The 17,938-nt window shown below is 32.2% G+C and overlaps 1 protein-coding gene across 3 annotated transcripts in view; it reads right to left on the bottom strand.

Annotated features, from left to right (window-relative positions):
* The window catches only part of CLS (cardiolipin synthase), a 332,416-nt gene that overhangs the window by 133,101 nt on the left and 181,377 nt on the right, over positions 1 to 17,938 (bottom strand). Inside the window, exon 5 of one of the 3 annotated variants that reach the window (XM_072529829.1) lies at positions 13,092 to 13,296. The exons of the other annotated variants lie outside the window; for them this stretch is intronic. Within the exon in view, the coding sequence (XP_072385930.1) occupies positions 13,287 to 13,296 (10 nt within the window). The 3' untranslated portion in view covers positions 13,092 to 13,286. Of the gene's footprint in view, positions 1 to 13,091; positions 13,297 to 17,938 lie in introns of those variants that run through there. 3 annotated transcript variants of the gene reach the window in all.

Here is a 17,938-nt window from a genome sequence, read left to right as displayed (position 1 = left end):
TCTTATTACGTTTCGTAAATCAGATTTTCTCTTAATTAATCTACTTACCGATTCCATCTTCTCTACAATCTGGTTGGAAAGTTCATCGACTACTTGCTGACTCATTTTTTTTTTTTTTTCACTAGTAACTGGTTCAACTTAACTTGGTAACTCTCGAATGCACAAATAAAATCCAAATATTAGGATGCTCTCCAATTTATACTTATCCAGTAAAAAAAAATCAATTGACGTATTTCTGTAACTTGTTATTCAACGTGATTATATTTTAGGATCAAAAAGTTTAAATTTATCAATAATTCTGCAAACTAGTTGTTATTAAACGTGATTGTATTTTAGAGGTCAGAAAGATCAAATCTGATGCAGATAAGTTGTTATTCAATGTAACTGCATTTTTATGGGTCAAAAGATCAAATCTGACGCAAATAAGATGTTGTTCAACGTGACTGCATTTTTATGGGTCAAAAAGGTTAACTCTGATGTAAATAAGTTATTTGCAATGTTTTAAAATTACAAAGTCAGTTTAATGTTAAATTGTTTTTTTTTCTATCAGTTTCTTGTTATAAATACACAGTCGTTTAAGACTAATCCAATTGTAAGTAGCAAGCAGTGAACAAACAACATCAAGAATGACAACAGTACCATGTCAGTTGGTAATTTTAACTGAAGATCCGGTTCATTTTCCTATTGAAACGGCTTTCCTTATTATAAAGGAATTGTTTGTGTAAGTATTGAGTTTATTATTTATACACTTTTTTCCTTGTTTATTTCACCATATTTGCATTTGATTTTATTGTTTATCTAAATATTTATAATAATTTTATACATAATTTTATTTTGTTTTGTTTTACCTCTTGATATTTTATTAATTTATCTCATTTCTTTTTTCTATATTCTATCTATGTATTTTTTATTCTAATGATCGTATTTTAATAACATTTTTATTTATGATTGTTTAATTTCGTTAAATTTTAGATATGGTGTCAAAGAGGTGTCTCTTAAGGGAAGTAAAATATTTGTGAGTCTCAGCTATACACCCAATAGCAAAAGTCTTAAAAAGAAATTTGGGAATCTTCCGGTTCGGTATATGAGGACCAAAGTAAAGACAGAGCAAGAATTCCAAATTTTAGAGAATGTCGTAAAACGATACAGATTTAACTTGTTGGACGATGAATTGGAAGAGTTTGAGCGACATCAACAAGTAAAAAAGCAACTTGGGTTGAAGAGACCACTATACATACAAGAGGCACCGGATGAGGCTCTTGCCTCAACATCAGGCAAGAAGCAAAGAACGGTTCCTCCTCCTCCAAGTATAATAGTACATATAGAAGAAGAATGTGATGAGGATGATCTGAATATAGATCATTTTCTAAGTCAAAGGATATAATAAACAAGTAAGTGCTTTCTGCTTCCCACTAGAAAAAAAGGTAACTAGTATATATTTCATTTCAAATATGTGTTGGTATTGGAATGAAGATTAAGCGAGAGGAAAATATTTTTGTATGTATATCTGTGTATATATTTTTATAGATTATAATAAAATACTTTTTAATAATATCTCTTTATTTATTTATTACTTACAACTTTTATTCTAATAAAAAATATTGATCAATTTTTTTTCTATATCGACCATTCTTTATTTCACTGTCTTTAAAAATTGATAAGAATCCATAATTCTCTTTCCAGCATATCGAACATATTTTTTTTAAATCTTCAAAAGTCATATCTGTTCCGACGTGGTCATTGTAAATGTGTTTTAGGTTTAAATCGTCTTGTTTGAATACAATTAAAATATTTGCATTGTCTCTTATAAGGTGTGTGTGTGTGTGTGTGTGTGTGTGTGTGTGTGTGTGTGTGTGGAAGGATAATGGCACGGAATCAAGTCCATTTGCCACAGAAAGTTGTATACAGAACTTTTCTTATAATATGAATACAAAGTTGAGGGTTATGCCGCTTTAAATTTCTATTTTTACTTCTTTAATAAAATTTACTAGAAGTTCTAAAGTGTTTCTATTGGCAGTTAATAAAATGTGTGATAGATTTAATGGAAGAAAATATTTCATTTTAATTAGTTTACGAATTAAATCACCTGATTTTTTTACATGTTTTTTGCAACCGAAGAATATATGGTTGAGATCTCCGTAAGAGTTCTGATCACAACTACAGGCCGATGACTGTATAATGCCCAGCTTAGCAAGGTGCGATGGAAATCGCCCATGATTCGTTTTAAGTCGAAAAACACTTGCCGAAAAGAATTTTGACGTGGAATAGTTGAAAATATATTGGGGTGGAGATGGTAGGGTTGGATGTATTTTAAAATACGTATTTTGTGAGTTCTCTACAACGTTTTCCCACTGTCGTTCCCATTTTAACATTATTTTATTTTTAATCAAATTAGAGATGTCACGTATTCTACAAATATTACAATGAACTCCGTTTTGTACTGCCTCCTTGGCCAAACTATCAGCTTTTTCATTACCTAGTATACCTATATCGCCTTTGACCCATACAAATGTTATATTTAATTCTGCTATCAATTTTTTTAAATTGCATAATATAGGGCATTTCATTCTTTCAAATTGTATACTTTTTATTGACTCCAAGGCTGACTTAGAATCAGTTAGTATTACCCCCTCTCGTAAATTATTTGATATTAACCAAGTAATGCCCTTCAAAATTGCTATAAGTTCAGCAGTATATATGCTGCATATTGATGGCAATTTAAACATAAATGATTGTTTTGTATTTTGAATAATAACTCCACAACCAACTCCGTGTTTTGTTTTAGATCCATCTGTATATATAAATATTTTATTGACTAATCCATCCAATATAGATTTTAAAAGGGTATGGTTTATATGATCATATTCTGTATAATGGGGTATTATAACTCTGTGTGGTTTTATTAGTGATCTAAAGGGTATATTATACATAAGCAATTTTTTATTTTTACTAAAAGAAATGTGATAAGCATTAGTCTCAACAAAAGCTTCTGCAAGTGGGGGAGAATTTTTTAGTTTCCAATAGCGGTTTGTTAGGTCTTCTTTTGCAATATCACTTAATTTGTTGATCATGTTTGACTCAAGGGATTTTAGTTTTAAAAGATATTTTTGTGATAACCGTTGCCGACGTAAGTCCAAAGGTAACTCATTACACTCTGCCAGTATTGCTTTCACCGGTGATGATACCATCCCACCGATGCAAGTTCTACGACATTTATATTGAACTCTGTTTATTTTGTTTAGATTGGTATTACAAGAGGATCCGTATAAACAACATCCATAGTCAATGATAGAACGCACGTAGGCTCTATAAAATAATAAAGCTATACCAGGAGCTGCACCCCAACTTCGATTTGTTACACACCTAAGTAGATTGTAGCCTTTCTCACATTTTTTTATTAAGTGACTTATGTGGCTCGACCATAGTAACTTGGTGTCAACAATAATACCTAAATACTTAAACTCTTTAACTACCGACAGGGTACGTCCACACAGAGTTAATCTCTCTGGAGCACGTAGTCTATGCCTGGTAAAAAACATGATAGAGCATTTTTCTGTTGAAAGTGTCATACGTGTTTCTTCTGTCCATATACGTACCTTATGCATAATATTCTCAAGAGCTTCCGTGCATGCTTCATAACTATTTTGGATGGTGTATATACATATATCATCTGCATAATGTATGCAATTTACGGAGTTATGAAATAGTGAATGAATATTGGCAGAATATATATTAAATAGTATAGGGCTAAGTACTGATCCCTGTGGTAACCCATGATAAACAATCCTTGGACCATGTAATACATTTCTATGATCTCTAATATAGACATGTCTAGAAAAATATAGTTGTAATATATTTATGGCAGTCGTTTCACTAAGACCAATACTAATCATTTTTTGTTTAAGTATATTTATATTTACAGAGTCGTAAGCCCCTTTTATATCTAGGAATAAACAAGCTAGATACTTGTTACCAGAAAAAGTAATTTGGATGTCATTTACTAAATGAGTTACTGCATCCAAAGTACCATATCCCCTTCTAAAACCATATTGAGTACTAGGTAAAATATTGTTATACTCTATGTACCACTCCAGTCTTGTTTTTATCATTCTTTCAAATGTTTTAGTTATACATGACATTAAAGATATAGGGCGATAAGAAGAAGGCATATTTTTATCTTTAGTTGGTTTTAAAATTAAACAAATGGTAATTTGTTTAAGTTGCTCGATATAGTTTGCATTCACCCATCAATCATTGTATATATTTATTATAAATTCTTTAGCAACTTGGGGGAGATTTTTAATAATGTCATATGTAACAAAATCATTACCCGGAGCAGTACATCTAGAGGTCTTAATTGCAGCTTCAAATTCCGTTGTATCAAAAGATGCATCCATATACTGGCTGACAATGTTCTCTTTCGGTCCTTCAAGCATATTTGGGACAAAACTAGGTGCTACAATATCAAAAATTTGGTTTATTAGTTCTTCAGATATAGGATGTTTTTTAAAAGTTGAGTTCTTGTTAGATATTTTTTTTATAAAACTCCAAATTTTTAAAATTGGGGTATTTTTATTTAATTTATTAATAAAATTTTTCCAGCATAATTGTTGTTTTTGTTTGAAAAGTAATTTAGCTTTGGCCTGAATATGCTTGAATTTGAGATAATTTTCGTAATTCGTGGTATTTTTATATTGCAGATATGCATCTTTCCTATTATTAACAATTAAGGTGCATTCATTATCCCACCAAATAGGATTTGGAGGTTTTTTACTTTTACCTGAACGAGATTTCATTGACTTAGATGCTGCATCATTTATTATTTTCATGAAAAATTCAAAGGAATTATTATTGCTGTTATTGTTATAAATTTGTGTTTCAATTAGGTTTTGAAAAAGCGTCCAGTCAGCTGAGGATTCAATCCATTTTCTAGAGGGTGTTTTGTTAGTGGGGATATATTCCCGAGATATATTAATATGGATAGGGAGATGGTCGGAACCAAGTGTATCATTTAGAGGATTCCATTCTGAGTAACTTAAAAGACTAGGTGAGATAAAAGTAAGATCTATGGCAGAAGGTCGTTCGTTGGGCCTGACTATCTTAGTAGGTCGTCCGTCGTTTAAAATAATCAGGTTAGTTTCGTCTATAGCCTCTACAAGTCGATTTCCTTGTGAATTATCTATTGTAGAACCCCAAAGGCTGTGATGACAGTTAAAGTCACCGCATATAATGACATCACCCTGTAGTTGTGAAAAAAGATTACTCCAGTCAGTCTTAGTTGCTTTTATTTTGGGAGATTTATAAATGGAGGCTAAGGATATCTTAAATTCATCGATATATGCTGCGCATACTTCTATTTTGGAATTAAAGTTTTTACGGATTGAAATTTCATGATAGGATAGGGAATCTTTGATAAGTATAGCAGTGCCTCCAAATCCATCAGTTCTGTCTACATGTACTAGATTGTAAGTTGGTAAATGAAATATTTTCTTTTTAGATAACCAAGTTTCATTAAGTATAATTAAATCAAATTTAATGGAGTAATGGTTAAGAAAATTAGCAAGATTAGCTTTATTTTTAGTAATGGAATTACAATTCCATTGCAATATATTTATCATCTACTTAATAATAATTTTCATCACTATCACTATCACTATATTGTATTGTACCTAATATTTTTTTGAGTTCTGTTTGTGTTTCCTGAATAACTAGTGGATCTGGGTTTACTAAATTAAATTTTTTTAACATATTTTCAAAAATACAAGGAAGTTTCTGCAGGATCTGTAATTCTAATTTTTCTTTGTATGACTGGAAGGCTTCCCTGTGTGGATTAGGAATAACAGGATCTGGTGCGCTATTTTTAAGTTTAAATGAAGGGGGTTTATTAACTGAAAGTGGCGAACTTACTTTACGCTTTTTCGGCTGTTGGAAATGAGGACGTGGTACCCAATTTTTATTACTCGTGGAAGAGGAATTGTTCGTATCAATATTACCATTCAGCTCAGGGAAATTATTTAGGTTATTTAAAATATCAAAATTATTATGTGTTACTATTTTAGCGTAAGACGGATTTCTTACAATACCTTCAGCTTCTTTAAATGATACATTTTTTTCAGACATGATCTTTTTAATTTTTAATTGTTCCTGGTATTTCGGGCAATTTTTTGATATGGACTGATGGTCATGCGTTTCACAGTATATGCAATAAGCGTTAGAAGTGCATTCGATATCGTCATTTTCATCATGGTTTTGACCACATTTTTTACATTTAGTCATAGTGCTTCTGCAGTATTTTGCTGTATGACCATATCGAAGGCACTTAAAACACTGTACGACAGGATATATGTATGGCTCAACAGCAAATCTCACTAAATCAATTTTAACATATTTTGGCAAATTATTTCCTAAAAATTTCCTAAACACGATAATCTGTCTTGGGACAAACTGTGTCTCATTATCGGAATCAATAATCTTACGTTTCATTCTTTTTACTTCTACAACTTTTTGCTCACTTTCAATATTCTCCAATATATACTTTTCGGTCAAAAAAGTGTCAACCTCTCTAATAATTGCCTTTTTATGGTTAAAAAATATAGGTATATAAGCGATCAAATTATTATCTTTTATTAATTTATGTTCTATAATAGCATTTGCGATATTATAAGTCTTAAAAATAATTTTTACTTTATTTCTACCTATCAATAACATCTTTATTAAAAGTAGTATGTTTAAATAGATAATGACCAACTTTTACCGCTGATTATCGACTATTTTTATCGACTGGTTCTACAACAATATAGTACGGTCCTATGTCAGTCGAAACATATTTGTTGTCTAAATTATATATTTTGTTATCAACTTCCATTTCGTTTTGCCTACCGTTTCCATCTGGTGGGTCTTTTCCAGACGGGGAAGCATCCCCGTCGGAGGAGTTACTCATTATAAAATTTTAAACTTGTACTTACCTTATCTATGAATTTATGAAATAACAAACCAAAACAAACCTGCCTAGATTCGAGCAAAATGTAATTAAGCGCGCTTCACGATCCAACCTTATAGTTCGGAAGAAACACCAATACTGCTCTTATAAGGTGTTTAGGTATTTTTGCATAACTCTGACTCAAATAAAATGGATCCACCTGAGAATGTCGAGACATGCTAAAGTATTCTCGAATAACATCTTGGTTGTCACAAGCAACATCATCAAAGATAAAAATTGAATTGGGCTTCGCTTCAGATGGGTGCATTATATCCGTACTTCCACTGTAAGTATAATATCCTATTCCTTTAATTGGTTCTAGCAAAGTTTCTAAATATTTGTACTTTGGTTGCATTAATGATTTTGAGTAAATATACACATTTTCAAATTTTAATTTTTTTTAAAATCACATTCATCATCAATCAGTCAATCCCGTCCACTGCTGGACATAGGCCTCCCTCAGTTCTTTCCAGTGTTCTCTACACTGGGCCGCTTGTAGCCAGTTTCCCGCTACTCTTTTTATGTCGTCGGTCCATCTAGTCGGTGGTCGTCCTCGGCTTCTTTTATAATTTCTGGGCCTCCATTCCATAATTCGTCTTGTCCATCGTCCATCTTGTGTTCTGGCTAAGTGTCCTGCCCAGTTCCACTTAAGTCTCGTGGTTCTTTCGATGACGTCTTGAACTCCTGATCTTTGCCTGATTTGTCGGTTTGTTATGTGGTCTCGGAGGCTCACATTCAGCATTGCACGTTCCATGGCTCGTTGTGTAACTCTTAGTTTATTCGCAGATTTCTGCGTGAGTGTTAAAGTCTCTGCTCCATAAGTTTGTACAGGCAAAACACATTGGTTATAAACTTTTCGCTTGAGACACATGGGAATTGAACTTTTTAGAATATGGCTTAGTTTGCCAAATGCTGCCCATGTCAGGCCTATTCGCCTCTGTATTTCATTTGTTTGATTGTCTCTGTTTATTTTGATCTCGTGTCCCAGATATTTGTAAGTGTCTGTTTGTTGTATGGTATTATTGTCGATAGTTATATTTCCACTCATTACGAGATTTGTCATAAGTTTAGTTTTCTCAAAGTTTATCTTTAATCCTGCTCTTTCAGACAGACTTTTAAGCGAATGTAGCATAGAAACCGTATCCTGTAAGTTATCTGCGATTAATACGACATCATCTGCAAACCTCAGATGATTTAATCTTTCTCCATCTATATTGATGCCCATATCTTGCCATTGGGTGTTCTTAAATATTGACTCTAGAGCTGCCGTGAACAATTTTGGTGAAATATTGTCTCCTTGTCTTACTCCTCGACCTAAGCTGAATTTTTCTGTGTCTTCGTGTAGTCGTATACTTGATGTAGCGTTCTCGTAGATGTTTTTGATTAGTGACGTGTACCTGTAATCTATTCGGCTTTGATTTAGGGCTTCCAGTACGGTTTCAAACTCTACAGTATCAAAAGCCTTCTCGTAATCGACAAATGCAAGAACCAGTGGTATGTTGTACTCGATGCATTTTTCAATTAAGATCTTTATGGTGTGCAAATGGTCATTTGTGCCATATCCTCTCCTAAAGCCTGTCTGTTCTTTGGGCTGATAGAAATCAAGTTTAGGTGTTAGTCTCTTTGTTAAGATTTTCATAAAGAGTTTATACATATGTGTCAAGAGGCTGATGGATCTATAATTTTCTAATTTAGTAATATCACCTTTTTTGTGTAACAAGACTATCACTGCATTGTTCCAGTCTTTAGGAATCGTACCCGCATGTAAGCATTTATTAAACAGTTCGCTTACTGATTTTAATAGAATTTCTCCTCCTGCTTTTATTGCCTCAATAACGAGTCCATCGTCACCAGGCGATCGATGGTTCTTCATTTCCTTTAAAGCTGATCTTACTTCTGACACAGTAATGGGTAAAAGTATTTCCGATCCCTGATTTATGAGAGTCTTTACTCGTGTCGGTAAATTTTCTTGTGATCTTTGGCTGGTATAGAGGTCTTTATAAAACTCTCTAGTTATTTTCAGAATGTTTTGTTTATCTGTTGTTGCCTTTCCGTCTTTATCTTCTAGCTTGTATATTTCTTTTTTACTTTGTGTGAGTTCTCTTTTCATTATCTTTAAACCTTTGTTCTTTTCTACTGTTTGAGTAATTACATTAGTATTATATCTTCTTATATCTCTTCTAATATCCGCTGAAATTCTTTTATTTAGTTTTCTATATTCTTCTTTGTTTCCCTTTTCTTTCTCGCTTAGGTTTCGTCGTATTTCCATGAGAGCTTTTGTGTCTTTGCTAATCTTTTCACTTTTGTTGTAATTTTTCTTGCAAAATTTGAGTTGTGCGTTTCTAACCGAGTCTGTAATTAATTTATTATGATCGTCGATACTTAGAGGTTTGGGATTATTACTCTGTAAAGTTTCCGCTATATTTTTTATGTACGCTTCTGGCTGATTTGGTGAATTCCAAACTATGCGTTTGCCACTGTTTATCATCTTTGCTCTTTCTTTTTGTAGGTTTATCGTTATTCTAGCTCTTACTGGTCTGTGGTCGCTTCCTACTGATAGTTTATTAAGTACAGTGACATCTTGAATAATTTGCTTTTTGTCTGTTATTATATAATCATATTCGCTCTTAGTTCTTCCATCTGGACTAACCCACGTCCATTTTCTACTCTGTTTCTTCTTAAAAAAGGTGTTCATTGCATACAGTTTGTGTTGCAGTAGAAAGTTGGTAAGTATTTCGCCTCTTTCGTTTCTTACTCCGATTCCAAAATCTCCGATTGCTACTTCTTGTTCGTCCTTTTTCCTTCCGAGTTTCCCGTTAAAATCTCCCATTATCAGATTGTAATGGGCCGGTTCCTGCTTTTTGCTCTTTCGATTTCCTCATAGAAGGCTTCAACAATCTCATCTTCGTAATCGCTGGTGGGGGCGTATACCTGGATTATTTTCAGATTGTATCTCTTATTTAGTCTTAGATTTATATACATAACTCTTGGGGAAATGCAGCCATCACACTAATACAATCACATTAATACAATTAATTTTATACCAATCCTTGAGGTCTGTATTTTGGTCAATTGTTACATTTTTGGTTGAAAAATGTTTAATAGAGGTTTCACCATTTTGTGGTTTGATAAAAACACCATATAAAATCAAATTAACTTTTAAAAGACACGACAACAAACTTTTTCTAATTTAAATTGAAAAACTCCTAAAAGCTTTTTCCAAAAATATTTTGGGTTCTTTATATTTTAAATTGACTACTAGCCCTGTTCTTATTCTACTATTAAAACAAGATTCCACATCCTGCCACAATAAACACCTTTAAGAGTTTTTCTAGCATTTAGTCTGTTCTTAAAGTTTTCAAGATATGTTTTAAGAATAGTTAAATTTGCTTCTATATAGTGAAAATTTTTAACACAAGAAACCCTATTCTTTAAACATTTATTCAAAATAAAAATTTGTTTTTTCAAATATCTTATTACGTTTCGTAAATCAGATTTTCTCTTAATTAATCTACTTACCGATTCCATCTTCTCTACAATCTGGTTGGAAAGTTCATCGACTACTTGCTGACTCATTTTTTTTTTCACTAGTAACTGGTTCAACTTAACTTGGTAACTCTCGAATGCACAAATAAAATCCAAATATTAGGATGCTCTCCAATTTATACTTATCCAGTAAAAAAAATCAATTGACGTATTTCTGTAACTTGTTATTCAACGTGATTATATTTTAGGATGAAAAAGTTTAAATTTATCAATAATTCTGCAAACTAGTTGTTATTAAACGTGATTGTATTTTTAGAGGTCAGAAAGATCAAATCTGATGCAGATAAGTTGTTATTCAATGTGACTGCATTTTTATGGGTCAAAAGATCAAATCTGACGCAAATAAGATGTTGTTCAACGTGACTGCAAGTTGAACGCAAGTTGAAAAAGTTTAAATTTATCAATAATTCTGCAAACTAGTTGTTATTAAACGTGATTGTATTTTTAGAGGTCAGAAAGATCAAATCTGATGCAGATAAGTTGTTATTCAATGTGACTGCATTTTTATGGGTCAAAAGATCAAATCTGACGCAAATAAGATGTTGTTCAACGTGACTGCATTTTTATGGGTCAAAAAGGTTAACTCTGATGTAAATAAGTTATTTGCAATGTTTTAAAATTACAAAATCAGTTTAATGTTAAATTGTTTTTTTCTATCAGTTTCTTGTTATAAATACAGACAGTCGTTTAAGACTAATCCAATTGTAAGTAGCAAGCAGTGAACAAACATCAAGAATGGCAACAGTACCCTATCAGTTGGTAATTTTAACTGAAGATCCGGTTCATTTTCCTATTGAAACGGCTTTCCTTATTATAAAGGAATTATTTGTGTAAGTATTGAGTTTATTATTTATACACTTTTTTCCTTGTTTATTTCACCATTTTTGCATTTGATTTTATTGTTTATCTAAATATTTATAATAATTTTATACATAATTTTATTTTGTTTTGTTTTACCTCTTGATATTTTATTAATTTATCTCATTTCTTTTTTCTATATTCTATCTATGTATTTTTTATTCTAATGATCGTATTTTAATAACATTTTTATTTATGATTGTTTAATTTCGTTAAATTTTAGATATGGTGTCAAAGAGGTGTCTCTTAAGGGAAGTAAAATATTTGTGAGTCTCAGCTATACACCCAATAGCAAAAGTCTTAAAAAGAAATTTGGGAATCTTCCGGTTCGGTATATGAGGACCAAAGTAAAGACAGAGCAAGAATTCCAAATTTTAGAGAATGTCATAAAACGATACAGATTTAACTTGTTGGACGATGAATTGGAAGAGTTTGAGCGACATCAACAAGTCCAAAAGCAACTTGGGTTGAAGAGACCACTATACATACAAGAGGCACCGAATGAGGCTCTTGCCTCAACATCAAGCAAGAAGCAAAGAACGGTTCCTCCTCCTCCAAGTATAATAGTACATATAGAAGAAGAATGTGATGAGGATGATCTGAATATAGATCATTTTCTAAGTCAAAGGACATAATAAACAAGTAAGTGCTTTCTGCTTCCCACTAGAAAAAATGGTAACTAGTATATATTTCATTTCAGATATGTGTTGGTATTGGAATGAAGATTGAGCGAGAGGAAAATATTTTTGTATGTATATCTGTGTATATATTTTTATAGATTATAATAAAATACTTTTTAATAATATCTCTTTATTTATTTATTACTTACAACTTTTATTCTAATAAAAAATATTGATCAATTTTTTTTCTATATCGACCATTCTTTATTTCACTGTCTTTAAAAATTGATAAGAATCCATAATTCTCTTTCCAGCATATCGAACATATTTTTTTTAAATCTTCAAAAGTCATATCTGTTCCGACGTGGTCATTGTAAATGTGTTTTAGGTTTAAATCGTCTTGTTTGAATACAATTAAAATATTTGCATTGTCTCTTATAAGGTGTTTAGGTATTTTTGCATAACTCTGACTCAAATAAAATGGATCCACCTGAGAATGTCGAGACATGCTAAAGTATTCTCGAATAACATCTTGGTTGTCACAAGCAACATCATCAAAGATAAAAATTGAATTGGGCTTCGCTTCAGATGGGTGCATTATATCCGTACTTCCACTGTAAGTATAATATCTTATTCCTTTAATTGGTTCTAGCAAAGTTTCTAAATATTTGTACTTTGGTTGCATTAATGATTTTGAGTAAATATACACATTTTCAAATTTTAATCCATTAGCATGTTCCAATAGACTTATCATCACATTGGTCTTACCACAATTTGAATGGCCAACTATAAGACATCGAATAGTTGAAGGGAACAAAACTCCATGCTTTTTAAACTTATTCTCAATTGGTTCCAATAAATTATTCTCCACATCAAGCGTAGTCTTTTGTTTTACAAGCTTCATGTCTGGTATCAATTTAAAAATAAATGTCTTGTGTGTATCTATTAATAAAAGACTATTTTTAATTTTTATTTTTTTATTGTCAACACTTTCTACAATATTTATACCAATAATGAATATTAAATACATTGTTTAGAGCACATTGTAAATTTTCATTGTTATGTTGAAAACATGGATGTGATTTAGTGGACCTTGAGTATCCAAAAGAACTTTTTAATTCACACAAAGATTTGCCATTGTGTCCAGAACACATAACTCCACCAACTTCTAATTCTACCATTAAAAAACTCTTAACGACATTGTATGATAAAAAGAAGTATGTTATTATTCATTATATGTATTTAAAACAAGTTATTAGCTTGGGACTGAAGCTTGCTAAGATTCATCGATGCCTAAAATTTAAACAATCACCTTGGTTAAAGAAATATATTGACTTAAACATTGAATACAGAAAAGAGAGCAAAAATGAATTTGAAAAAAATTTATTCAAACTTTTTATAAACGCTCCGTATGGGAAAAGTATAGAGAATGTACGTAAATATAAGGATATAAAAATTGTAAACAAACTGGGTGGTAAATACGGTGCTAACTATTACATTTCCCAACCGAATTTTCATAGTTGTACCATATTTGATGAAAATATGGTAATAATTGAAATGCAAAAACAGAAAATTAATTTTAACAAACCTATTTACATTGGGATGTGTATTTTAGATATTTCGAAAACAATTTTGTATGACTTCCATTATGATTATATTAAAAAAAAATTTCAAGATAAAGCCAAGTTATTATACACTGACACAGATAGTTTAATATATCAGTTTTATGTTGATGATATATATGCTCATATTAAAGAGGATATTCATAAGTTTGACACATCAGAGTACACTGAAAATAATGTCTATAACATTCCCTTAAGGAATAAAAAAGTATTGGGCTTGATGAAAGATGAAAACAAAGGTCAAATTATGACACATTTTATAGGATTGCGCTCAAAAATGTACACGATAAAACTTTAAATCAGGATCAGGAAATTAAAAAAGCAAAAGGAATTAAGAAATCAGCTTTAAAGGAACTAACTTATGAAGATTATTATAAAAGTTTATTTAAAAAAACAATTGTAGAGGTTTCCCAAAATTCTATTGTCTCCAAAAAACATGACGTCTATACAATAACTCAAAGAAAAGTTGCACTTAGTCCATATGATGATAAAAGAATGGTTAATTTTTTAAGCACTGACACTTTACCATGGGGTTTCAATGATAAATAATTCTTAAATACGTTTGATAATAAAAAAGTTCCTTATTCTTTATTTATTATTTTGGTAATAAATAAAAGTTTGTTTTTTAAATTATCTTTCTATTTTTGTACATCAGGTTTTCTTTAACCGATTAATCTACAAATTAAAATGGGTCCTCTATGGTGTGGTAAATTATTTCACATATAACTTAAAAAATATATCGGTAATTAAAGCTGTTTTTTTTTCTTTAGAAAAGTAAATTGTCATGGGAAAAAGTTTTTACCGACCAAAAAAGATTTATAAAATTACAATCTAATACAAGAAGAAAAATAATACCATACACCCAACCTACTACTTCTATCATCAAAATGTATGGAACGTTATGGTGTGAAAACTGTAAAAAATTCTTTTGTTTTTGTCAATCTTCTTTAGAGATGCATGGAGCCATATTACCTGACTTGTATTGTTTCGAAACCATGCCTAAATCATAACACACAAAGGTAGTAGTATTTGTAAAACAAATATTTCTTAATTAATTATTTTTATGTTTTGATTTCAGCCTTTAGACCATGTAATTCCAAAGAACCGCGAATCCCTCCAGAAGATCAGGGATGGAATCGTATCCAATGAAGTGGTCAGGTACAAGGACCGGTACGATTCCCAAATATTACGGGGTCATTCTTCACATCATGATAACTTGGTGACGGCGAGTTACATGGATTCTGTGACGAGGGACTATTATCGACAGGTTAAGAAAAATATACATTATAACAGTAGAGTGTATATTTTTAATCAGATAAATAACTTGTTTCAAAACAAATAAAATTTATAGTATCAATCTAATATTGTTTTATTTACATCTTTATTTACCCACATATATCATTAAAATATATATACACAATAAAGCATTTATGTGATACATAGTTATTTTTCCTTTTCCTACAAGTTTCAAAAGTAAAGATAAGACTAGGCAGGCTAGGCTAGGCAGGCTATACAGATATATCTAAGCAAGCATCGTACACAAAAAAAATTTTTAACGCAACAACACCTAAAATATTTCCAAGTCTCAATACAAATTTATTTTTTCGATCACCCTGTACAAATTTAACAAAAAGAAGAGGAGATGAAGCGATAAGTTTTACACTCCTCATACAGGGTGGTCTATTAGAGGGAAAGAAGAAGAGATCTAGAGATAAGCGACCAGTTCTTACAACCCTCTGGTCATTGTCGATCACTTCTTGTACTTCTTACCCTCTGGTCATTGGCGATCACTTCTTCAGGACAGGTAATTACAGGTGAGGCAGGTGACAATTCTTCGGCTGAGAAGAAGAAGAGATCTAGAGATAAGCGACTAGTTCGGCGATCACTTCTTCAGGACAGGTAATTACAGGTGAGGCAGGTGACAATTCTTCGGCTGAGAAGAAGAAAAGATCTAGAGATAAGCGACTAGTTCTTACGACCCTCTGGTCATTGTCGATCACTTCTTCGGGAGAGAAGAAGAAGAGATCAAGCGATAAGCGACTAGTTCTTACAACCCTCTGGTCATTGTCGATCACTTCTTGTACTTCTTGTACACCCCCAAGGTCAAATCATGGCATCGATAGCTTCGCATCGGAGACCCTGATGGACAGGTTACCAAAGTGATTCAGGACCCCGCTTGCTTATCTACTGGAGCGTAACATTAAACTTACAGGCACATTTCGAAAATGAATTTCAAATGAAGATCGAAGCACTTGTACTACGAAAAATAACAAAAAATCTACCGGAGAAGGAGATAGAAAGGAACCATAGGAACTTAGTCCTGGCGGATCCAAATTTTAATAAAACAGGTTCAATAGATATTCTATTAGGAGCCAAAGAATATAGTTTGATATTACTGGACGGAGTAGATCGAACAAAGGATGGTTTGCTCACCCAAAATACAAAATTGGGTTGGATAATGTCAGGGATAGCACAGCAAGAGAATATCCCTAATATACAAGTAGTCAGCATGATATCTAGACGAGAAATGGATGAACAAATAAAAAAATACTGGGAGTTAGAAGAAGTAGATCAAAGCAATGCTCTTTCAGTAGAAGAAAAAGAGTGTGAAGAATATTATAAAAGAACAGTAAAAAGGGATAACGAAGGAAGATTTGAAGTTAAAATACCCTTTAATTCTAATACAAGCCTATTAGGGGACTCAAAACAGCAAGCATATGCGAGACTGCTGCAATTAGAGAAAAAATTTCAAAGAGACAGAAATCTAGAAAAAGAGTACAGGAAATTTATGAAGGAATATGAAGACTTAGGTCACATGAAATCGAATAAAACCGAAACTATAAATAAGCAAGAGTATTACCTTCCTCATCATGCAGTAATAAAAGAGGATAGTATCACAACAAAATGCAGGGCCGTGTTTGACGCTTTCAGTAAAAGTTCAACAGGAATCAGCCTCAATGATGTAATGCACTCTGGACCTCGTTTGCAACAAGATCTTACAAATATATTAATAAATTGGAGGTCGTACAAAATAGCATACACGGCAGATCTAGAGAAAATGTTTAGGCAAATAAAGATAGCTGAAGAAGATCAAGTTTACCAGAAGATATTGTGGAGACAGTCTGTAAAAGAACCAATAAAGGAGTATCAGTTGTCAACAGTAACATACGGTACGAAGGCAGCGCCATACCTTGCATTAAGAACGATACAGGAATTATGTAATGACGAGAAATTAAAATATCCACTAGCTGCGGAAATTGTTAAACACAACATGTACGTAGACGACGTACTAGCTGGATCAGAAACGGTGGCTGAAGCTCAACAAGCTCAAACAGAGTTAACAGAAATGTTTAAAAAAGGGGGTTTTGTATTAAGAAAATGGCTTAGTAATAGTCAAGATTTAATGGAAATCATACCGGAGGATCTGAAAAGTGTGGATCTCAAAACGTTAGACACAGAAGAGATACATAAAACGCTAGGGATCCACTGGTTACCGGTTGAAGATGTAATTACATTTAAAATAACTATAACCGAACATAAAAAAATAACAAAGAGGCTGGTGTTATCGGAAATAGCAAAAATATATGACCCATTAGGATGGATTGCGCCAATGATAATGCAATCAAAAATATTCATACAAGATTTGTGGAAAAAAAGGATAAGTTGGGACAAAGAATTGGATAATTCTGATCAAAAACGATGGATTGAGTATTACTCACAGCTAAAACACCTCGAAGAGATAGTAATACCTAGGTGGAATAATCTTACCAATTCAAGGAAAATAGAATTGCATGGATTTGCTGATGCGTCTACGAAAGGATACGGAGCAGTAATATATACTAGAACATTATATCCTGAGGTAAAAACAAGCCTTATAGTAGCCAAAATAAAAGTTGCACCAGTAAAGGTTTAACAACACTGCCGAGGTTAGAATTGTGTGCAGCATTGCTGCTTAGCAGACTCATGAAAAGAACAATTCAAGCGCTAAATCGCAGTGATGTGGAAATATATGCATGGTCTGATTCCACAATTACTCTGGCGTGGATACAAGGACAGCCAAATAGATGGAAAACGTTTATAGCGAACAGAGTAACGGAAATAACAAGGACCATACAACCTGATCGCTGGTTTAAAGTAGGTACAAAAGAAAACCCAGCAGACTATTTATCTAGAGGGATAAAAGCAAAGGACTTAGTGCGGATGGACCTATGGTGGAATGGGCCAAACTGGCTAAATCAAACAAATATTAGGTTTCCATTACCAGAGAGATTGGATACCGACGAAGAGAAAAAGAGAATAGAAATAATAGCTAA

The sequence above is a fragment of the Diabrotica undecimpunctata genome, chromosome 4 (assembly GCF_040954645.1).
Source record: "Diabrotica undecimpunctata isolate CICGRU chromosome 4, icDiaUnde3, whole genome shotgun sequence".
Classification (NCBI taxonomy): domain Eukaryota; kingdom Metazoa; phylum Arthropoda; class Insecta; order Coleoptera; family Chrysomelidae; genus Diabrotica; species Diabrotica undecimpunctata.
This window is presented reverse-complemented; position numbering and strand designations above follow the sequence as displayed.